Raw genomic sequence first — 23,795 nt, 5'->3', positions numbered from 1 at the left:
CTGATCCTCATTATAACCAAAAATAAGGAAGGAATTGGTTAAACTATTAAATCCCATGAAGCCATTCAAACTAGAGAAAACCACCATGATTGACATGCAGGATACTTAGTTATCAACTTCACAGAGCCTGGGCCATCTGGGAGAGGGGCTTCGGCTGAGAAAAGGCCTCCACTGCTTCACTCTGCAAGCATTTTTATGGGATATTTTCTTAATTATTTGGTAACTGATATGGGAGGGCCCAGCCCAGTGTAGGCAGTACCATCCCTGGGCAGATGGTCCGGGCTTAGAAGAAAGCAGAAGGAGCCAGCCGGGGGCAGCATTCTCCTTGGCCTCTTGCTTCAGGCCTCTGCTGCCCTGGTTGCCCCTGTTCCCCTGCAGGCCAAATAAACCTTTTCTTTCCCTAAGGTGCTGTTGGTCATGGTGTTTATCACAGCAACAGAAATGGAATCAAAACAACTGATAAAAGGTAACTGACCAAACCATATACAGATACTCATATTAATAGAAAGGAGACGTGTAGCTCCATGGGATGCTTCAGCAGAACCCGATTCTCTAACATCACCTGGGCACTGTTACCATGGTTACCAGTCCTCCTGGCCACACAAGGAAACTAGAGCCAAATCTGGAAGCTACACCAGCACATTGCTGTGGTTGCATTCATTCAGTGAACGTTTCTTCCCATGGGCAATCACTCATGAATGTAAACAAAAGTATCTCTTGGGCACTGAGGACCGGCACCTTGAGCAGAGAGGCAACTGAAAGAGCATCTCACTGAAGGAGCAGAAAACGTGGGTTTAGGCCGAGGCTGCACATCAGTCACCAATGAGAGGCCAGCAAGCCACACAGGAACCGAGCCGAGTGCACTTAGCACTGTGGGTAAGGAGAGCAAAGGGCAGGACCAAAGGTCTGTGCCTGAGGCCGCTGCCAGCTGAGGCAGAACGGGATCCCAGGGTGCCCTTCACTCTTGCAACAGCAAGTTATGTCAGTGGGGCCAGCCTGGTCTGATTGTGCACCTTCAATGATAGGTACAGTGAGGGTTGACTGCGGTGCCGGCTCGCAGACCCTCCATCCCATCTGAGAAACAGACAAGATGGAGTTTGCAGGACGTTCCAAGGGTTAAACAACCATCAAGGATGCTCATCTTGTCATCCGGTGCTTAGCAGACTTTTGATTACTTATAGTGAAAGTTGATAAATATCCCCGGAGACTTACTGTGATTTAGACACCAAGCCAAACGCTTCACAACAGAGGCTCCTTCATCGTCCTGTCAGCCAGCTGACAAGCGAGGAAACTGGAGCAAATCAATATGGTGCCCGGCAGTGCCACACACACCCTTGCTCCAGAAAGAGGGGCCAGGGCTTTGAGCAGCACGCTAGGCAAGCACCTGCTATACCAACTTTACACCCCAGCACCCGAGTCCCTGCTGATGCTTCTGCCACTGCTGCCTCCTCCCTCCCCTCCCCCTCCCCTCTCCTTTCCTCTTCTTTCTCTTTCCCACCATGGTGGGAAGTGAAGTTAGTAAACTTCCATCTTCAGGTCAAGCCCAGCCCATGGCCTGTTCCTTTTGTAAACAAGTTTTCCTGGAGCCGCGCTCCGTCCATTTGTTTAGGAATCATCCGTGGGTGCTTTGGGGCTCTAGCCGCCGAACTGAGCATTTGTTGCTTCAAAGCCTGAACTCTATATTACCCATCCGTCAACAGAAAGAGCATGCTAGTCACGGCCTAGAGCACAAGCGTCCACATCAAATAACTTCTAACTACCAGTTTGAATAAAGGCCCATGGCCGCCATTTCATTGGGAATCGAGTAAATGTTCACTAAGCACCTCTACGTGGCAGGTTCTGGAAACACAGCTCACTAGACAGTGGAAGGAATACGGCCCAACAAAGCAGCTCAGTTTTCAACACTATCACTGTTAATGCCAAGCAAAACAACAACTGTAAAGCATCCATGCTTCCTGGAGGCAGCTAGACGTCAGCCTGTGACTGGCCGCCTTCCTCAGTCAGCTCTGCTCGTGGGGCGCCGACAAGCCGAGCTTGGACTATCATTTATGTTTACACTTGGGAGAAGACTCCTTCGAATATAGACAGCCGCCCTGCAGACACACTCTGAAAAGGCCTGAGTGTCTCAGGGGTGGTGCCGCCAGAGTGAAACCAAGTGGATGAAGCCCTCAAATGTTCTGGCTTTAAAATACAACACGGACAAGCAAGCTTTGAAGGCATGCTTGGGAAATTAGCTCCCCTGAAAGCTGGCAAGGTGTGGAGACCCTTGTGCAGGTCTCACATATGACTTATTACACTCTGGGATAGCACACATGCCCAGCTAGACAGGTGTGCTTTATCCAAAAATTCCACAATGCTTGATATGGTCATTTGAAAACTAGGTAAGATGAAATTTCACACCTCTCAACTTGGCTTCTCCCATATCTAATAGTTTCTTTTTAGCTCCCTAGACTGAAACAGACAGAAATTTGTAGTCGTTAAAGAAATGACTAAAAAAATGTCCTAGGGCTGGAGAGACGGCTCAGCAATTAAGAGTCCTAACTGCTATTCCAGACATCCTGAGTTCAAATCCCAGCTACACATGTAGCTCACAACCATCTGTAATGGAATCTGATGCCCTCTTCTGGTGTGTCTGAAGGCAGCTACAGTGTTCTCACATGAATAAAATAAATCTTTTTTTTAAAGTTCTAATAACTGAAAAGTTGTAACTAAAATTGATAGATATTCCCAGGCGATGTGCTTTGTAGTAAGCTGCCTTTATCAGGTGAGAGGAGAGAGATGGAGATGGAGGTGGAGATAGATAGATAGATAGATAGATAGATAGATAGATAGATAGATACATACATACATACATACATACATACATACATAGAAAGAAAGTGAGGACCTGAATTGAGCTGAAAGACAAAGGAGGCTCAGTTTCACACAGCCAATGGCCTACAGTCTTGTTCTTCAGTAACAATTTGGCCTTGACATTGTCATCTTACAGTCTGTAAAAATTTGGAAAAACAGAGACAAAACCATAAAACAAAGTTCTGAATTCCTCTGGTGACAATCAGTAGGGGACAGGAAGGGAGTTTTCTCAAGATCCTCAAAGAGAAATCGCAAATTTCATGACTAAGCATTGCCCAGTAGCCCTGTGTAGTTCCCACCTTGGCCTTCAGAATTCAGTGGCAACAATGCCGAGCAGAGTTCAGTTTCTAGTATTGTAGTGTGTGTGTGTGTGTGTGTGTGTGTGTGTGTCCCTTTGGGCTTACACATTTTACCTCATGGATGACACCAAGCAAAAGCCACAAAGCTTATTTCTATATATCTTGTCTTATCCCCCTTTGCATCAGCCTACGTGGCTGTCAGCGCTACCCCCCAGCCTGTATTCTCAGCACATGTATCCATGTGTCACGACTAATGTCAGGCTGTCTTGCCTTCCTCTGAACCAACTGCTAGGTCTCAAAGGACTCATTTGCAAAGGATGCTGCTCCTTGAATGGGTGACATTGAGGCTATGACGACTAGGGTTTGATGACCTTTACTCTCTTTTGTTCTAATACTAGAGTTTCTGGCAGAAATTCTGCAATTACAGAATTGCAGAAGGTGTTAATAAGAGTCGCAGTGATCCAGGCCTGTCATCTGTACCACGCCCTGAATGAAAGTCTGGTGGAGTTCACCTCCCATCCAGCATCTTTCATTACAGCTGTTCAACTTTAACTCATTGTCTGACCCCAACTTACACTTCCTGTATTTTATTAATAAGGGTGACCCTATGCCATGGTTAGAACGGGAATTGATCACTTGGTTGTGCTATTTGGGGACACCGTGGAACCTTCAGGAGATACAATCTAGGTGGAGAAAGTTGGTCACTCAATGGTGGTCCTTGAGGTTTGTATCCAAGTCCTTCCCCTGAATGGCCTGAATGCCACCAGCCACTCCATGTTCCTGCCACTGTGCCTTACTGGCCATAATGGACTTGACTCCCTCAAACCTGGGCCAAAAATAAACCCCTCTTCCCAAAAATTGTCTCTTGTCATGTATTTGCCCACAGCAATGAGAAAGGTAAGGAATGTGTTACCATCTAGTTGCTCTGGTCATACCTGCACCATACTGCCACTAGCCAACTGCCCACCACCCTGACTTATCTAGCACTTGCTTCTCTGGTCCGTGTCTCCGTTACTGACTCCCTCTGTCTCGGTAGAAAACACTGAAGTGCCTCTATAATAAAATGTCTTTTCTCTCTGGTTCAAGGTTAGTCCCTCTTCAATTTGTTATCTACTCTGCCTACCTAGCTAGCTTTCAAAAAACGTCACATGAACAGTGGGATCACACTTATCTTTGAAGAGCACACTGTTGAATAGTGTTTTAAGCTTAGAATTATGCTTAACATGGCATAAAACTAAAAGCAAGTCAATACATGGCTCAAGACCTAGAAGGCATTAAGTGTTGTTACTGGAAAAATCCATAGGTAATAAAAACTGTAATCCTCTGGGCAGTGGTGGCATGCTCTTTTAATCCCAGCACTCAGAGGCAGGAGCAGGCAGACTGATTTTATGACAAATGTTTCTAATTCCACCTTCAATTAATTTAGAAAGAGTTTTTGTATCTACCATTTTGTATGTAAAATTTTCCATGAAATAGTCAATTTAAATATGTCTGTCTATATATTTCTCGAATTTTACCAGAAATATTTTCCATGTAAATCTTCAATTTTATCTGAAAATGTTTCAATTCCACCTTCAATCAACCTAGAATTACCTTTATGCCTATCATTTTATCTGTATAATTTCCATAATCTTTAATTTTAACATGTTTTTCTATATATTTCTTCAATTTTATCAGAAGTATTTTTCATGTAAATCTTCAAGTTTATCAGAAAATGTTTATAATTCCATTTTCAATCAACTTAGGAATACTTTTATGCCTGCCATTATTATATCTATATAAAATTTTCCATGATAATCTTCAATTCTAACATGCTTTTCTACATTTTTCTACAATTTTATCAGAAATATTTTCCACATAACTCTTCAATTCTATCATAAAATGTTTTTATTCCCTATTTCAATTAATTTAGCAATGTTTTATATGTCTACCACTTTACTCTTTAATTTTCCATGCAAATTGTCAATTTTAACGTGGTGTTCATCTGAAATATTTTCCATGTAAATCTTTACTTTTATCACAAAAGTGGTTTTACTTCCCTTTTCAATAAAAAGAAAAAGAAAAAAAAAAGAAAGTTAAAAAAAAAAAAAAAGGCCAGCCTGGTCGACAGAGTGAGTTCGAGAACAGTCAGGGACACACACTGAGGAAACCCTGTCTTGAAAAACTAAAACTAAAACAAAACAAAAAAAAGTGAACAAAACCCATAAATAATCAGTCACCATACACTGTAAATGCATCTCTGACGAGGGTTGCAATGACCTGATCTATGGGTACAATAGTTGCCATTCAGAGCCATGCTGCTGTGCTGTTCTTTTAGCAGAATAATAGTAACAGGCCTCTCCTAGGGTCTGTTACCTGTCCAACCACAGGTTGCTGGCCTCACTGACAATGTCCAGTGATCATTCCACTTTGTGGAGTGGGCCTCAGAGTGGTTGGTGGGTCTTACCACATTTATGCCGTTATTGCATCTGTGGATATGTCTTGACAGGCAGGTTGTTACTGTAGCTTGCAGGTTCACAGCTGGGTAAGACTGAGGTTATTTTTACTTCAGTAACATGCTGGATTAGATACCTTGCTATTGCGATCACAATAGCCACAGCCAAGGCAACTTATAGGAGAAAGAGTTTATGATGATTCAATAGGGTGAAGAGTACGTTGTGGTTGGAATTGTGGTGGCAGGAGATGGGCAGGAAACGCTGGCAGCTCACATCTCAAACTATGAGCAGGAAGCTGAGAAAGCAGATTCAAAATGGCAAAAGTCTCTTGACTCTCAATGGCGCGAATGACTTGGCGCGTCGAATGACATAGTCCTCCAACAAGGCCGCATACCTTCTTGTGCACACTGCCATTAGCTGAGGACCACTTAAGTGTCAAGTTCCTGAGACTGAGGGACAAGACCTTAAAGTCCACACACACGCACGGCACCACATGCACTGGGATGCTAGCAAGAGCAAACACTGGGCATATCTGCACTGGAACTGGGGACAGGCTAATTTTCTCAATAGCCGAAAGGTCGTCAGGTTTCACAGAGGAGAAAGTCAATATGGAATAACATCCCGAATCTATCCATTTGCTGTTCCAACAGAAGAACAAGACGTCACGTGGGAAGGCTGGTTCAGGGGCACCATTATCAGGTCTGTCTGAAATGCCCTGCCTAGACACTATTACCTAACATGTCCGCCTTGGAACACCTCTAAGCAGTTGAAAAGTGCCTGTGGCCTTTGTCTATGCCTTTGAAAGATAGCAAAGCTTGTTTGAGCAGAACAAACCATCCCCTCTAAATGCAGGGGCCTCCTTGCCTGACTGCTGATGTTTCAGCTTTGAGCCAGAGATGAAAGTCTTCAGGAATGGGAGCTCCCCAAGCCTTGTTATTCCAAGCTCAGCCTTGGCTGGGAAACAACATGAATGCTCATTGCACGACATGAACTACAACATGGACTTATTCCCTGACAGAACACAGCCAGCATGTCTCCCCCCTGCACACACAGTCATCCAAAAGCAAGGTCTTGATGCTGTCCATGCAAATATCACACAGGACTCGACTTTTGTCTTAGTTTCTACTGCTGAGATGAAACACCGTGATCAAAAGCAAGCTGAGAGGAAAGGGTTTATTTGGCTTATACTTCCACACTGTAGCCCATCATTGAAGGAAGTCAGAACAGGAACTCAAACAGGGCGGAACCTGGAGGCAGGAGCTGATGCAGAGGCCATGGTAAGCCTGCTTACTGGCTTGCTCCTGATGACTTGTTCGGTCAGCTTTTTTATAACACCTAGGAATCCAGGCCAGGGTGGCACCAACCCCAATGGGCTGGGCCTTCCCCCATCAATCACTAATTAAGAAAATGCCCCATAGGTTTGCTTATAGATCATACGGAGGCACTTCCTCTACTGAGGCTCTCTCCTCTCCAATGACTCTAGCTTGTGTCAAGTCGACATAAAACTAGTCAGCACAACCTTCCTATGCACGCTCAGCAGAGACAGCAAATACATGACATCTGTATCAACAGACACGTTCGGGAGCACACGGCAACCACTTGAGAGGCAAGACTAGCACACCTGCCAAAGACAGAGCTTAAATAAAGACAGCTTACAAGGGTGGAGTCAGGAGTCAGTTTGGGAGATGGAAAGGGCCTTAAGCCCAACTACTGAAAAATCACAAAAATTGTCCTATTATTTCTCAGTGTTAATCCAAACTATTGAAAAAATCGCAAAATTTGTTCTATTATTTCCCAGTCTTAAAACTTTAAGGGCTTTGATACACCCATGTCAGAATACTGTTATGAGAAGGATGAGTACTTCTCAAACATGCTAGTTTTTGTTGTTTCAGATTGTTTTTAAGCTGTGAGCAGTTACTCATGTCGTTAGGAATTATGACATACACCAGAATACAATTTTCTAAACAGCTTTTTAAAAAAAAAAACAGTTGGAGTTTTATACTTCTGGCTCATTTCATTTGCAGAAATTCAAACTTTGGCTGATGGTTTTTCAAAACCCATCTGATGCTATTTGCCTCTGGTAAAATTAATAGAATATTCTCCCTCTAAGTCTGGAGGCTTACAAAGACACTGCCCCTACTCCTGGATGGGATGGGCTCAGAGGCTCTCTCTCTCAGGACACCAAACGTGGAGATAGGCAGTAGGATGGCTTCTGTGGAACATTTGAGGAAAAGCAGCACCAGGCTAGCCCTGACCTGCTCAGAACACCAAATGCTACCACGGAGTATTCTGTCCTTTCTGGGAGAGAAGGGTTGTGACTTGTTTAAAATAGTGAGTGCACACTTGTTTCCTGAGGGGGTAATGGATCACAAGGAGCTGTAGGACAGCTTCATTATATTAATACATGTCTTAGGCATTTTCAGAAAGAAATAACGGAAGAAGGAAACCTTCCCTGAATGTGAGCTATGGCCCCAAACTAAACGAGAAGAGAAAAAGGAGAAAGCAGGTTGAGTCAGAGCTCTCTCCTCTGCTTCCTGATCTACCCGTGTCTGAACAAACAGTCACACAGACCCACTGCCATACCCTTCCCCACCACAATGAACCTTATCCTCAAGCCTCCTCCCAGAAGATGCTTTTTTTTCAAGTGTTTTGTTACAACCACAAGGGTAGCAAATACATAGACAGATTCGACATCCCTGAGAGGAGGTCTGACAGCTCAGCTTTGCCCCGACTGACTGAGGAAACTCATCTGAGGACTGTTGGTTGCAGGTTAAATTAATTCACAAAAAGGAAGCAGCACAAAACCAATCAGAAGCTGGTCCAAGCCTTGCTTCGGCCCCTGTATGGTAAAGAAAGCAGCTCTGGGACAGACACACATACTCACTCTGGGACACATAGTGGCTCTCTGCAGCTTTGTCTTCGTGCCCCTCGTATTCCCTGCTGGACAGCTGCCTGTTGGCTGTCTCCAGGCGATCTATAAACAACGGAGAAATAACCCCAAGTCATCACACAGCAGAGAAATACAGACGGTGCAAGAGCTGTGTAGGATGAGAGGGACGGTCAGGTAGGGCCCAGAAAGAGCAGTATGGGGGCAGGGACAATGCTGTACTCTCCAAGCTAGCAGAAGAAAAACCTTGGCAGGCTGGGAAGATGGCTCAACCAGTCATGCATAATGACTTGAGTTTGATCCTAGCACTCATGAGCGCTGCATATGGTGGCATGCATCGGTAACCCCAGCAACACCAACCTCTGGTTGGTGGTGACAGTAAGATCCCAGGGCTTCCACTTGAAGGCCAGCCAGCCTAGTTTTATCATCCAGCTTCAGGTTCATCAAGAGGCCCCAGTCTCAAAAAAATAAGGTGAGGATGGCCAGACAGAAAAGGCTAACCACGAAGGCCAGATTGCCTGACCCACAAAAAAAGCCATATTCAGTGGTTGGCATCTGTAACCCCAGTCCTCTTGTAGAGAGACAGGAAAATCACTTACAAGTTCATAAGCCAGCTAACCTGGAGCATTAAGTATGGCAGAAATAATGAGACCCTGACTCAGCCAGGAAAACCAACTCTCAAAAGTATGAAGTACACACACACACACACACACACACACACACACACACACAACAAAGTTAGAAATCAGGTGGAGGATGGCCAAGGAAGACATCTGACGCTGACGGCATACAAGAACAAGACATACCGCGGAGATCTCTGTTGAAGTCATGAAGTCTCCTTATCTCGCCTTCCAGCTTGTTTCTCATGGCCTTGTCCAGAGACTCGCGCTTGGTGGTGGACTTGACCAGGCTCTCATAGGCCTCCGATATACTCTGCAGCTCTTTTTCAAACTGTAAGAAAGACCTAGCATTAAAGTGGCATTTGTGACAGGGCCTCCATGATGCCGACTGTCCCACAGCCTGAGTATGAAGCCGCATCTTCACAGATGTCTTTCTGTGCCTCGGGCCTTCATTCACGTCTACTCCATCTTCCCCCTGCTGCCCGTAAGAGCCGCAGTGATCTGTAAGAACAGTCTCGCGAGTCTGGTCAAGCCGTCTCACATCACCCAGGAAGTCTCTCACTACTGACAGGAGGATGGGATAAATCTAGACATAACTGAAACAGCCCTTTAAAAAGATTTATTTACTTATCTGCTTATTATTTACACGTCTCTCTGTGTGCTCACACACATGTACACACATACCACATGTGTGTTAGTGTCCAAGGAGTCCAGTGGAGGGTGGTGAATCCCCCAGAGTGCAGGCAAATGCGAACCACCCAACATTGGTGCAAGCACTCGTAACCTTAAGCCATCTCTCCAGTCCCCTAAATATCTTATTTTTGTACCATTATTTATAATGATTAATGAAGTTTCAATTTCACATAGGAAGATGTTAAGGTGGGGGGTGAACTCAAGCATTCCAACTAAAACTCAGACTCCCAGACTTTAAGCACAACATTCTTTTCAGAGACCCTGCTCTTGCCTCCATGCCAAGTTGGACTGCATTACTGAGTGTTGTCTCAAATAGCTCTACAGAGAACCAATGCTCTTCAACCCAACTGTAAGCAGATGTTCAGCAGAGAACCTCTCTGTAGAGAGGAACTGCAAGGACTGGATGGAAACTGCAGGTGTGAGTTTGTTTGCTTATATTTTACCAAGTCAAGAATACTAATGGTAGAGCCTTTAGCCTACTGCAAGGACAGATCAACAAGTAGCTATATCTGCTATAATAACAGCCTAGCAGAGTAGGGTTTCCAAGTGACTATCTGTAACTTCTAGCACAATGTTGTACAGCACAGGGCAGACTGAGATGACAGGCGAGATATGGGACCAGCCTAGATACCCCATCCAATGGACAGACGGGTTAAAAAAAATGTGATTTAATACTGTGTGTGTGTGTGTGTGTGTGTGTGTGTGTGTGTGTGTGTGTGTGTGTGTGTGTTGGGGGAGTTTCCCTAATTATTAGTTAGCTAATAAAGACAAGACAGCAGCAGCCAATCGCTGGGACAGGTTTTCTGGGCAGGACAGGAAGGGAAGGAGGGAGTGGATTGGAGTCAGAGCAAACTGCAGAGTGGAGTGGAAGCAGCTGCGGGCATGTCGGTGTCTCGGGCCTTCGCAGTCTGTGGCCTTCGCAGGCAGCTGTGGAGGTCAAGGAGGATGGCGCAGGAGCCTCTTCACCCATCCTTTGAGTTATCTGGTCAGTTTTAAAATATAAAGTATTTAAGTGTTTTCCTTCCACAGGGCTAAAGGGAGCTGGGGAGATGGCAGTTGACAGCATTGGGCAAGGAACAAACAGAGACCAGAGAGGTTTGTGAAGCTGGCTGTGTGAGCTAGCGTTTGTGGGGAAAGGGTTAGCTAGCAGGCAGGCAGCTGCTAGTCCCAGAGCCTAGCCAGGGAAATTGATAAGGCTAGAGGCTACTATATAAGGAAGCCAAACTCAGAATCACACATAATGTGTTTTTCTCATATGTTGAGTATATTTTTTTAAATATATGTATATAGGACATGGAGTTTGAAGGGGCTCTTTGGGAGAAGAAAGGGACTCACAGGAGAGGAGACGAGAGTGTGCTATAGAGTAAAGGGACCATAAGCAAAGTCGTATGTCATGACATAATGTATGAATCTGTTAGGACGAAGCTCATGATTGCTTATGGCAGGACCTTAGGCCATGGCTAAGAAGCACCTGTGCCCTCACCCTGGTCACCAGAAGGCTGAGCCCTGATTTCAGTCCTTCCCTGAAGTAGACATGTCATCGAGGCCGAGGCCGGGTGGAGTTGAGAGAGCAGGTTGGTTCCGTTGGTACCATGTGATTTTTCCCTAGGCCTCCTCACACTGCAGTTGCTTCTCCCTTTGTCCCACTCCTCAACAAGGAGGACACAGAGCTCCTTCTGTGTCTTCCAGAGCTATCGTGACTGGCTGGTGTGTTCTGAACTGTGTTCACTGTATGGCTGTCAAAGATCCTCCTTCCTTTGAATTGCATTCAACGCAGGAAGTGCCCACACAGGCCATTAGACTCACAAGCTCTCTGTGATACACCCTCGTGACTCAGAAATGACTCCCAAGCACCTCCTGATCTCCCACCAATGGCAGCTCATTACTTACCTCTCTCTTTCCCAGGATCCATCGAATTACCTCAGCGTGTCACCTACCTTGTGGAGCTTGTCCGCGTTGTCATAGCAGCCCTGAAGCTCCTGGTGAAGCACGCGGTTCTCCTCTGTGAGGAGCTCTACCATTTGCTGGGCTCGCTCCACAATCGCAAAGGCATCCGGTCCGAGCTGCTGGCTGGGCGAGGCCGGTGGGGGCTGTGGAGCCGCCAGGCTCATGGGGAGTGCAAGAGGCAGGGAGACGGAGTGCAGAGGCCCAGTGATGGAGGACGTCTGAGAAGACATGGGGCTGTGCTGCTGCACCGTGGATGGAAAAGGCAGCTGGCAAGGGCGGCTGCGAGGGAAGAGAGGGCCAGTCATCAGACTCCAGAGGACACAGGAAGAAGAAGGAAGGCCACAGACAGGCATGGCTGTGGCTCCCTCAGCAGGGGCCGGCCATGCACTTCCTCACACTCTACTAAGCAGCAGGTTTAGGCTCAGAGGTAGATATCACGTTCCTCTTACTGGGAAGAGAGTGGACAAGGCAGAGCAGGTCTCTGCTCTCCAGAAGAGACAAGCAAGGCATGTTCAAAATGGAGTCTAAGTCTCCAAAGAACGGAATTTTTGGAGAAGCTAATTCTGTGTGAGAGATCAAAGCGAGTGTCTCTCAAAGTCTGGAAGGCAGTCAAGAAAGACCCAGGGATTTGGGTGGAAGGGTAGAGTGGGGGAAAGATGTGCTTCAGCAAGAGAACTGGCCAGTGCTCAGAACTGGCCAGACCCGTGGCAGGAAGTGGCACCAGCCAGCGTCACCAACTTTAAGAAAATCCCCCATACAAAGCACACCGGCAGGCAGTGCTACCCAGGCGCTGGCAGGGGCGGTGCAAGCTGCAGCCACACTTCCGTAAGAGGCGCACCAAGGCCAGTGAGGGCTGCCTTGCTAGGAGTGATGTGCCGAGAACTCAGTGTACAAGGCAGAGCCCAGAAGTCTGGGTATGGTCTGCGAGGAATTGTTTCGTGTATATGAAGAGTGAGAAAAAGAGATGGAGGTAGTAAAATAGTATTTCTAGATGTGGGGCTTAGCAAGAAATGGGTAGGGGGTACCATTTAATCAAATAGGAAGGTGTGAACAAAGGACTGATTTGTTTTGATCTGTCGGTTCTGAGGTCTAAACTTCCAGAGTTCAAATCTAGCCCGACGATAAAGGACCCACCAGTGCCCTTCAACAGCTCAGTACCGGGTGCTGGTCTTCAACTCGGAATCATGAACCTCACGTCCTCACTTCCCATCCCCCCAAACTTCAGAATTCTGTCAGCCTATTTCATGAGAATCACCATGTTTTTTCTTTCGAGCTAAGCCAAGGGCTCCTCACAGGAACAAATGGCATTCATAAACCTTGAAGCCAGGGTCTCCCATCCCTGCAATCCCTCTGCAAGCTTCAGCCTTCTTGTTAATCTCTACTTCCAGGTCTTGGAACTGGAGGAGGGGTGATGAAACCCGACTGTAAGGCAGCTCTGTGTGCTGGCTCGGGCCTGTCCTCCTCGCACTCGGGAGGCAGAGGCAGAGGCAGGAAGATGACTGCAAGTTCACGGAGAGCCTGGGCTACGTTTGATCGGTTACAGGATAGCCTGGGCTAAAGAGTAAGAGCCTGTCTCACAAAACATAAATAAAAATTTAAAAAAATCTGGCCTCAATCCAAAACTGCCTATCATTGTTGTCAAAGGGCAAGCCTCCCAGAGAGTGTCACTTACATGTGTCATCCTCTGTCACCTGTGGCCATCCCCAGCCAAAGATCACAGCACTACCCCAATTTCCTACCCGGAGGTTATTGAGACCTACATATTTCCTTTTGAGTCCATTTTCTTTAGACCCTGGTGACTGTCATGGTGTCCACTTCAATAAGCATATCTCCCAGCTATGACACCTCTGAATGCCAGTTCCTTGTAACTAAGTGCCACACGCTACAAGTTTAAGGATCTTCTTAAGGATCTTAACCTTCCTGAAGATGACCGCGGACTGATCCTGGCATATCACACACCATGACTGACCTCAGGCCTTGTCTACTAACAACAGACTTTCCGGCCCAGCCTCAGGTGCTCCAAGTTGAATCTCCTTCCATCTTGCGTTTATGAGTTCCTTCTTAGTGTCATGCTAATTTAGCTGGGTCTAAGCTTCCTTTCCTAGTCAAGGTAAAAAATATTGGAGCACCATATAGCAAATTATTCCATACATGGTATTCCTCTCCTTCTTTCTTCCACTCAGAAAAGAAGTGTTAAGGGCATTGACCTTTATAAAATAGGTAACAGGCTGGTGAGATGACTCAGTGGGTACAGGCGCCCCACCCTCAAGGGGGGCTGATGACCCTCTGGACTCCCAGGTCCTACTCGGTGAAAGCAGACAATCTACTCCCACAAGTTGTCTTCTGCCCCTCACATATACACCATGACATATGTGCACATGTGTGGCACACCCCTACACGCACACATGCACACACGCATGCACACATTACATATCACTATTTGTCTTTTTAGAATAAAAACAAAAGCATAGGAGACAACCTCCAAAATACAAGAGATGAACCGTCCAAGAGAGTCAGACGTGTTGCGTCTGTAGAGAGCACCCGTCCCGCATGCACCAAGGGGAGACATGTTCTCACCTTACCAAGCACCCGCATTGGTAAAAGCAGGCATGCTGGCATAGTACCAAAAGGCACAGGCTCGAGATCAGGCAGGTCCGCCTCCTTAAATGACCAACAGAGCCTTGAAATACCAAAGGTGTGAACTGTTTCCATCTTAACAGACTGGTTGTTCTTGATACATCTGAATAAGAATTGGAATTAAAGAGCCTCTCATGCCCCCAGGCCATGGTCAGGGGAGAAACTGGAACTGCGTGACCTAGAGAGTGGTGTTCTGGGAGACTCTGGAGCAGAGGCTGGCGCTATGGGTGCAGCCTGGGTCATTCTCCCAGGATTTGTTCCTAACTCTCCCCTCTGAATTTCCAACACAGTCCTATTCTCCCTGACAGCGGCCTTATGCTATCTTTACTCTGCAATTTACACTTTAATATTAGTTAATAGCCCATGCCTTTTCTTCTACCTAATTATTGGTGTGCAACCTTTCCGAGGATAGAGGCTTATGACTCAGGGACTTGAGACTTGTCATTTCTGTTAACTGATTTAATCCCCCGACTCTGAGACCAAGTTGGTTCTATTTGCTTGATTGCTTTTCAAAGAAGAGACAGACCTTTGACCGCCTGTGATGAAGGAGTTATGCCCTGGTAATCAGATTTTACTTAGACTATGGAATCATAGTACCCCAGTAACATAGTAATCACAATAGCAGGAACTGCCCTTCTCCTGTGTGGGGAGGTCACAAAGCTGAACTAGCTGTGTTCCTCAGTTTGGGAAAACAGGCTCTTAGTAACATTTGTTCCTCTCAACACACACCAGTCTTCATAAGCATATCTAAATACGAGTTTTACATTCTACCTGCAAATAGGTGTAGTAGTCATGAGTAGCGCTGATTTAATCTGCTCCTCACCAGCCTGGCATCCTCTGTTTCCATACCAGCTGCATCACTATTCTATACCGTAAGTATGCAAATTAAGATCCCAGGCTTGACAGGACAGCCCAGAGATCTGACATTCCATACAAAGTTAAAAACATTTCCCAAAGCACACATGCCCACCATACCAGGCCCCCGGTCCCCACCATTGAAATCAAGCAAAGAACCGAGCAGCTCGGGGTACTCCGAGGACACAGTAGGACCGTCACCCTCCTGCATGTCCATCCAGAGCAGAAACGGGCCACCGAGCACTTACATGTGCTCTGGGTAAAGACGTCAGAGACTTGAAATGAGGAGGGAAACATCTGGACGGTTTTTATCTTAAGCACTGGCAGAAAGATAATATTTTTGATACCTGGACTGATTAAAGAGGGTGGGGATTCTGCTCTTTGGACTTTTGGTGCATGGCTGAGTCCTGCATACATAGTGGTAGTGAGGATGTATGCATGAAGACTTGGGCGCATGTGTGCAGAGGCCACACATGGGTCAAGTGTCTTTCCTAAATCACTCTCAGTCTTCATTTCCTGAGGCAGTCTCCCAATTAACCTGAAATACAGATTCAGCTTGGCAAGTTGGCTGCTTCAGGAATCCTCCTGCTTCATCCTACCAGCCCTAGGGTTACAGATAGGCTGCATCGTGCCAGGTTATGGGGATCCAAACTTAGATTTTCAAGTTGTGCAGCAAGGCACATTACTGGGTGATCCCCTTAGCACATAAATGTCTCTTCAATGTTTTAAGTGAATCAAAAAATAGACTTCTAAATAAATTTCATATGTATCTTTTAATATTTTAAAAGGGCACTGGAAAGGTGGTCCAGTGGTTAAGAGCACATTTTGCTCTTGCAGAGGATCAGAGTTTGGTTTCTAGCACCCACAGTGGATGCCTCATATCTGCCTGAAGCTCCAGTTCTAGAGAATCTGATGGTATCTTCTAGTCTCTGTGGGACAAACACGCGCGCGCACACACACACACACACACACAGAAAGAGACCACATACCACAAACCCCATAGGCATACATACTACACACAGACACATACACACAGACCACACAGACACACACCACATATACACACATCACAGACACACACACCACACACACAATTTTAAAAAAGAAAGGTGTTAAAATAATTGCTAAAATGCAAAAAACAAAACAAAGATAATTGTCAAAACAGAATGTATGAAGGAATAACTAGCCTCTAAGTTAGCCAGTTTCTCAAAATTAGTTTAACTAAACTAGTTCTTGACCATGAAAAGAAATCTGATGCATACTCTAAAGTTTTAGATATTCCAGTATGTTATATAGCAAACTAATAAGTTGAAATTAATAGTTTTAAAATTAAAAAAAATAACTATGAAAGGATCTGCTGTGAAGTTTTACATTACATACATGCCTATACAGTATTTACATTTTGTTGTGGTTTGGTTTTTTGTGTTTTGTTTTTTGGGACAGGGTTTCACTGTGTAGCCCTGGCTGTCATGGAACTCACTCAGTAGAGCAGGTTGGCCTTGAACTCAGAGAGATCTGCTTGTCTCTGCCTCCGTAGTGCTGGGATTAAAGCCATGAACCACCACTGCTCAGCTCTATTACATTTTTATTGATTATGTATACATGCCTATGTATGTGCGGGTGCATATACATGCATGTACATGTATGTCCATCATGGCCCATGTACAGAAGTCAGAGGATAACTTGAAGATACAGCTCCACCAGAGGATTCTTGGGATCAAATTCAGGTCAGCAGGCTTGGTGGGCAATTCCAGAATTCAGTGGTATCAGAGAGCTTAAGTAAATGCCTAGCTGTCCCCACACGACTCCAGACCACAAACAGGCAGAGCGGAAATTGCAGGCTACATTCTATGCACTAAACTCTATACGTATCTACAGGTCAGTCATTACAAAACATGGTTTATCTCATTGACAAACCCTTTGTGAAATGCAACAGGAAATAAAAATTAGTGGGCAAACAGATGAAGAATGTGATTAATTTACAAAAGAGAAAGTTAAAACACCAAATAGATATTTTCCAACATAAATATGAACAGAAATAAAAATTGAAACAAGTTCTGAGTGTATCTATGAATAAGTCAGTACAACAAGCTTTTATGAATGTGTTTTTTAATTTTTCATGAATATTATTGGCACTCTAGTTGGGTTTAGTTTATTATGAAAGAGAATCATACTACACAGCCCAAGCTGGCCTTGAGCTAATGTAGATGCTAAAGGTGACTGTCTCCAGTTAGGGCAACGAAGGCGCCTTCTTTCTTCCTTCTTTCTTTTTTCTCTTTTCTTTTCTTTTTTCTTTTTGCTATTTTTATAGATATATGTTGCTCTTTTTTTGTAATTTCCATTATGGCCCTTCCTCATGGTCAGCTTGACTGAATTTGGAGTCATGGAGGAGACAGGCCTTTGTGTGTGTCTATGAGGATATTTCCCAAGCGGTTTATCTAAGGAGAGACCCATCCTGAATGTGGACAGTGCTGTCCACACTACAGCCCCAGACTGAATAAAAGGAATAAAATGTATAACCAAACACCCTGTTCATCTCTCTGCTTCCTGACAACACACGTGGCCACCCACATGTGACCACCCACCCCTTCCCCCACCATGATGTCCTCTTCTTAAACCAGGGGCCAAAAATAAGCCCATTCTTTCCTAAGTTTCTTCTCAGTTATCTGGTCAGGGTGAGGAGAAAATAACTAATATAATTATCACCTAAGTAATATATGTATATTCTATAAAAATTAGAAAAAACAAACAAAATAAGCACCACTGTTATTTTAGTAATTAAGAAAAACAATGAGATGAAATAGTAAAAAGCCACAAAAAGAAAAAGGCCATACATTTAAAGTGCCTTACAACACAGTATTTTTGTAAAACTTTCTGATTCTTAAAGCAACATAGTGTTTTAAAAGTGTTTAATACAGGCTGTATTTGAAAAGGAAACTGGAGAAAGTCAGTATTTTCTCTCTTTGGGGGATAAGCTAGCAGGATAAACATACATACACACATATGTAATTGCTACAGTAAACATATGTGATCATGTAAGAAAGTATCGTTGTTGTTTGTAGGAAAAACCGCAGAGGAGGAAAGGGGGCGTGACACCCTCCAGCCCCAGCTGCCTCACTGGCTGAGGGAGGTGGGACTGTGTGAGCCCAGGGGCTCAAGGCCAAGCTGGTAACAGGGCAGGACCTCTCTCAAAAATACACTAAGAGGGGTTGGGGATTTAGCTCAGTGGTAGAGCGCTTGCCTAGCAAGCGCAAGGCCCTGGGTTCGGTCCTCAGCTCTGTTAAAAAAAAAATACACTAAGGAAACAGACAAGCAAGGAAACTGAGGCTCTACAAGGTAAAGGAGCTGAAGTCCCCGCCTGTTGGTCCTGCACACAGCAATGGGTCTCATAAATGCTCAAATTAAAACTCTCGAGTTGACCGAGTTCAGAATCCCTGCTATGTGGGTGGGTCTCACAGCCTATCTGTTTAAAGAAGTTCCCAGCTATGCGTTGCAGCTGGGGCTGTGTCAGGTTTCCTGGGAAAGTGACCTGAACTTGACCCTAGCTCTTTAAAATTCCCACACCGCAGAGTTATTTCTCAGGACAAAGGAGGCACTACACTTAATGTCATCTTGCCTAAATGCTGTGGGCTGTGGGCATTGCTGAAATCTCTTTCTCCCCCTCCCTCTCTCTCTGAAGGGTCTAATATAACCTTGGTTAGCCTCGATCTAGCTAGGTAGCCAAGGATGACCTTGACTGAATTACTGACCCTGCTGCCTCTATCACCAAGTACTAGAATCACACATGTGCACCACCAAGACCTGGCACTCCTGAGTCCTGACAATCAGTCAGCGGATACGGTCGAACCTAAAAAAAAATGAGGCTAAATGGCCTTATTTTCACTAAGGAAAAGGTATAGTTTTAACCAAGCAGCTAAGGGTTTAGTTTACCCACTAAATCCAAGTATTGGTTCATTTTCATTACTGTATAAACTACTATTTTAGAAGTCCACACTCCTCAAATTTCCCGTCTTTTCCCAGCTATTTCTATTATCTTGTAATACATCCCTTGCCAAAGATGGCCCAGGCCCACAGTCAGACCGGCCATTTCCGCATGCCTCTGCGCATGCCTCTGCACGTGCCCCTGCTCGGATTACACTGGTCAGTGCTCATTGGTTACATGTGGCCCTGAGCTCTCCTTCCCCCCTGGCTCTCCCTCCTCCATGGAATGCCATTTGCCATGTTCCCAGAGAGTGACCATCTTAGGTAGGGTGCTGTGAGAAAACACCATGACCAAAAGCAACTTGGGGAGGAAAGGACTTATTTTGCTCGCAGTTCTGTATAACAGTTCTTCACCAAAAGAACTTAAGACCGGAAGGAACTCACATAGGGCAGAAACCTGGAGGCAGGAGTGGATGCAGAGGCCAGGAAGGGGTGCTGCTGCTTATTGCCTTGGTCTCCATGGCTTGCTTAGCCTTTCTCATAGAGTCCAGGACCACCAGCACAGGGCTGGTCCCACACACAATGGGCTGGGCCTTCCCATATCAGCCACAATTACAAAAATGCCCTACAGGCTTGCCTACAGCCAGATTTTATGGAGGCATTTTCTTGAGGGTCCCTCCTCTCAGATGACTTTAGCTTGTATTGAGTTGACATAAAACTAGTCAGCACAATGATCCTGTACAATACTGCACATGCACACACATGCGCGTGCGCGAGCACACACACACACACACACCAGGATATTTCTAGGGAAGAAATAAGGGGGCATACTACAGTTTTCTCCAGTCACAGCATGGGTGGTGGTGATGTCATGCCTCTTACAAGAAGCAAGAAGCCAGCCCTGTGCAAGGAAGCCTCGGCCCATGGCTTCTCAGAGCTATCAGCAGCCTGAGACAGAAGGCTGGGGCCAAACACAACCATTCCCTGCTTTACAGGTATCTACCAAAGCCAAGTCAGCCCAGCCACAGATGGCAGAAATGCCAGCAAACAGTAGCCAGCCACTCCTCTCCTTTATTTCTGGGAGGCTAGAAATCAAAACCTCTCTGCTAAACGGGCATAACGGGGCCATGATGTAGGGCAGAGAAGAACGCCCAGACTCAGCAGGCAGAGAAAGGCCTTCACCAATAGTTGCTACTGGCTTTTCCTAAGGGGGTCCTTACTAAAACAGACACTGGTCTGAAGTAAGTGCTAACCACATTCCAAGACAGACAGTCTGTTGACACTCTAAAGAAGAAGCTCACCTCAAGAGAGCAAGCCACAGACACTGCTGCGGGTGTGCCAGCCTGGGTCCACTGGGCAGACCAACACAAAATTACAGGCATATTTAAAACAATGGGACTTCTGTTTTCTCCCTTCCACCCCATCCCTGTCATAACTGACTGTGCAGTTCCTGAATGTGAATGTTCCAGTTGACGTGTTTCCATATCCAGAGGTTAGACACCCCTGTTGCCCACAGCCTGGAGCTTCCTGCAAAGATAAGTCTGCTCCCATCGTCTTCTGGGATATTTGGGGGAAGGAGTCTGGTGGGTGTCTATAAACTAATTACAAATTCACCACGTCAGTTAGGTCAAGTAAAAACTTAAGTGTGTTTCCAATGCATGTACAGTCATGCGTGCTTACCGTGGGGAGTGTCATGTGTGGCGGGGACTCTGGGCTCACCGCAGCTCCTACACCACCAAGCCTCTGGCCATCACTGGTTCCTGGGCCCTCTCTCTCTGGTCAGTTTTTGCCTCCATAAGAATGGGCTTTTTAATAGCACCTCTTCTTTTTTAAGGTTTTCTTATTTTTATTTTATGTGTATGGGTGTTTTGTCTACACATGTGTCTGTGGACCTTATGCACACAGTACTCATGACGCCAAAGGAAGGAGCTAGATCCCCTGGAACTGGAGTTACAGACAGTTGTGAGCCACCGCGCAGGTGCTAGGAACTGACCTGGGGTCCTCTTTTGTAAGAGCAGCCCTGCCCTTCGCCACTGCGCAATCTCCCCACTCCCTAATCCCCATTTCTTAAAAATGTTGCAAATGCTAAGGAACATAACCCACACTAGATATCTGCACTCAGTAAGTCCTCAGGAAAGCCCTGTTACAACACTCCATGACCCCACACAGAGCTGCAGTGTCCAGCATCTGTAGTGGAAAATGCAAACAGGTTTCAGAGAAAACAGGTTTTAGTCTTATTTTATACATGGTCCTGAATAAAGTCTATAAATGATAGGAGCAGAAACATTTTCAAGATTGATAACATCTAGCTAGTAAATCCCACGTTTTACCATGTTAGAGGTTTACTGGGAAATAGGAGATCAATATGAAACTTTTAGCAGCTCTGGTTTTTCATTTGAATTTTTAACATAGAGCTCTTTGGTTAAAAAAAAAAAAAGACTTCATCTTGACTAACACTCTCTAAACTGCTCTAGTAGAGAAGTCCAACCAGCCCTGGAATTCATTGGTGCCTCCATTTCCATTAGCAGCACACGCTACACAAGCCAAGTCACCACAGAGTGAGTCAGAATTAATAACAAACGTTTGCTTTGGGGGTGGAGGGAGTCACCGTCCTCAACAAGAAAAAGCCCAAGTCTCATCTTGTCCTCACGATGACCTACTTTCAATCCCAGATGAAGACGAAGTAAGCAGGAGCAGAGGAAGGCCAGGGGAGCATCCTCGGCGCTGCCCCAGGGCCAGCTCCCGTGTTCGTAGCACTTCCTTCCTCATGACTGCTCGAGCTCACTCACAGAGGGGGCCACGATGCTGTAGGTCTGCTACGCGTGGGTCAGTGGCTGCTCTCGCCAGTTTACACAGCAGTTAAAGGGGATAACATTAACCACCAGAGCAGGCAAAGAGCTCTGAGAGACCGGGAGTCCGACCCTCACTCTCCTCCCAAGAGCTTGCATAGATTATTCATATTCTTTAGACGCTCTCAAAGCATAGCGAGATTGCTGGGTATCCATTAGATCCTAAGCAGGGCCTCTTGAAGCATCAGACAGAAAGACGGGCAAAGGACCCCAGTCAGGGCCCATCCTGATCCAGGGGTCTAATGTTGCTATGTACATAGTGTGTATCCAATAGCCTGTAGCTTCCTAAATTAATAATAATAATATTTACCATGTTAGTAGTTTACTGGGAAATAGATCAATATGAAATTATTATTATTATTATTATCATTATTAGTGGCAAGCACACAACCACCTTAAGCACCAGAGAAGGGAACGGTCTGGTGAGAGTCTGAGGAGCATTGCTTGTCTCTTGGGTGGTATATAACATCACATACTGCTGAGTCTCAGGTTCAAACCCCAGAGTCCAGGCTCTGCTAACCACATCTGGAGCAGGCCCGTGTGAAGACAAGTTTGTTACCTAGCCAACCAAAGGCTGGAACCAGGCTGACTTACCACAGCTCACCAAGTGGCCTTATAGCCCAGTCACAATGGCCTATCTGTTACATCTTTTTTGTTTTGTTTTGTTTTTTGGGGTTTTTTTTTTGCTTGTTTTTTTGTTTTTTGAGGGTTTTTTTTTGGGGGGGGGGTTGGATTTGGTTTTTTCGAGACAGGGTCTCTCTGCATAGCCCTGGCTGTCCTGGAGCTCACTCTGTAGAGTAGGCTGGTCTCAAATTCAGAAATCCTCCTGCCTCTGCCTCCCAGAGTGCTGGGATTACAGGCGTGTGCCACCACAGCCCGGCCTGTTACATCTTTTAAGACATTTTGGTGAGCAGGTAAACTCCAGGGCCAAGTTTATCACGGCACCCTGGTCCCTTGGAAATTTCTTTTTCTGACCTCGGAACTTGGAGGTGGACAGTGCTTTGCACAGGTCACCAGAGAGAACTCTAGGAGGTGCCTCACTCCTCACTGGCCCACCTTACATCATGGTTTATTGCCAAGACACAAACGGGCCCAGCTTCTGTGCTGCCAGAGTTGGCTCTGCAAGACCACTGGCTATGCTGTAGAGAACCTGGGTTCGATTCCCAGCACCTACGGTAGCCCACAACTGTAACTCCTGTTCCAGAGAATCTGATACGGCATCAGGCACTGAAGCAGTGCACAGACAGATGTGTGGGCAAAACACGCAGATAAAATGAAAACCACAGAAACTGTGAGCCAGCAAGGAGGAAGGAAACTTCATTTGGAAAGATCGCCTATCATTATCAGGATCTTCTAGAGACTGAGAGACATGTACGGATGCTCTGTGACAATGTGACACAGACACCGGAGGTGTGGCAGCTTTTGAGGTAAAGGTTCTCCTTTGGTATAAAGAGGGGGAGTTGCCGGGTGCCATTGCAGAGTCAGGTTAAGCCCGTGCTAGGAAGAATACAACGTGCTCTGCTGCTCAGGAGGGCTTGGGCTGGCCAGGATGCTTCAGACCTGGCATTCCATCCTGAGACGGCTCATCTTCATTTAGAGCACATTTGGATGAAGACACGCCTCTAGGCATGTCCATCAGGGTGTTTCTAGAAGTTTAACTGCAGTATGAGTGTGACTGGCAACACATTCCCAAACTGAATCAAAATGGATGGACGTAGAAAATCAGTTGAGTGCTGGCATTCCCCAAGGGCCTCCTCCTCCTGGGACACAGAGATGTAAGGAGTAACGGGGTCCAGCCA

General features: G+C 45.8%; 1 protein-coding gene across 3 annotated transcripts in view; it reads right to left on the bottom strand.

The window, feature by feature from the left end:
* Positions 1-23,795, bottom strand: part of Amotl1 (angiomotin like 1) — a 72,393-nt gene that overhangs the window by 20,961 nt on the left and 27,637 nt on the right. For all 3 annotated transcript variants that reach the window (XM_052189106.1, XM_052189104.1, XM_052189105.1), the window contains exons 4-6: positions 11,725-12,013; positions 9,281-9,425; positions 8,472-8,561 (exon numbers count right to left, since the gene is read on the bottom strand). In XM_052189106.1, the coding sequence (XP_052045066.1) occupies positions 8,472-8,561; positions 9,281-9,425; positions 11,725-12,013 (524 nt within the window). The remainder of the gene's footprint in view (positions 1-8,471; positions 8,562-9,280; positions 9,426-11,724; positions 12,014-23,795) is intronic.

Source organism: Apodemus sylvaticus, chromosome 7 (assembly GCF_947179515.1).
Source record: "Apodemus sylvaticus chromosome 7, mApoSyl1.1, whole genome shotgun sequence".
In the NCBI taxonomy this organism is placed as follows: domain Eukaryota; kingdom Metazoa; phylum Chordata; class Mammalia; order Rodentia; family Muridae; genus Apodemus; species Apodemus sylvaticus.
This window is presented reverse-complemented; position numbering and strand designations above follow the sequence as displayed.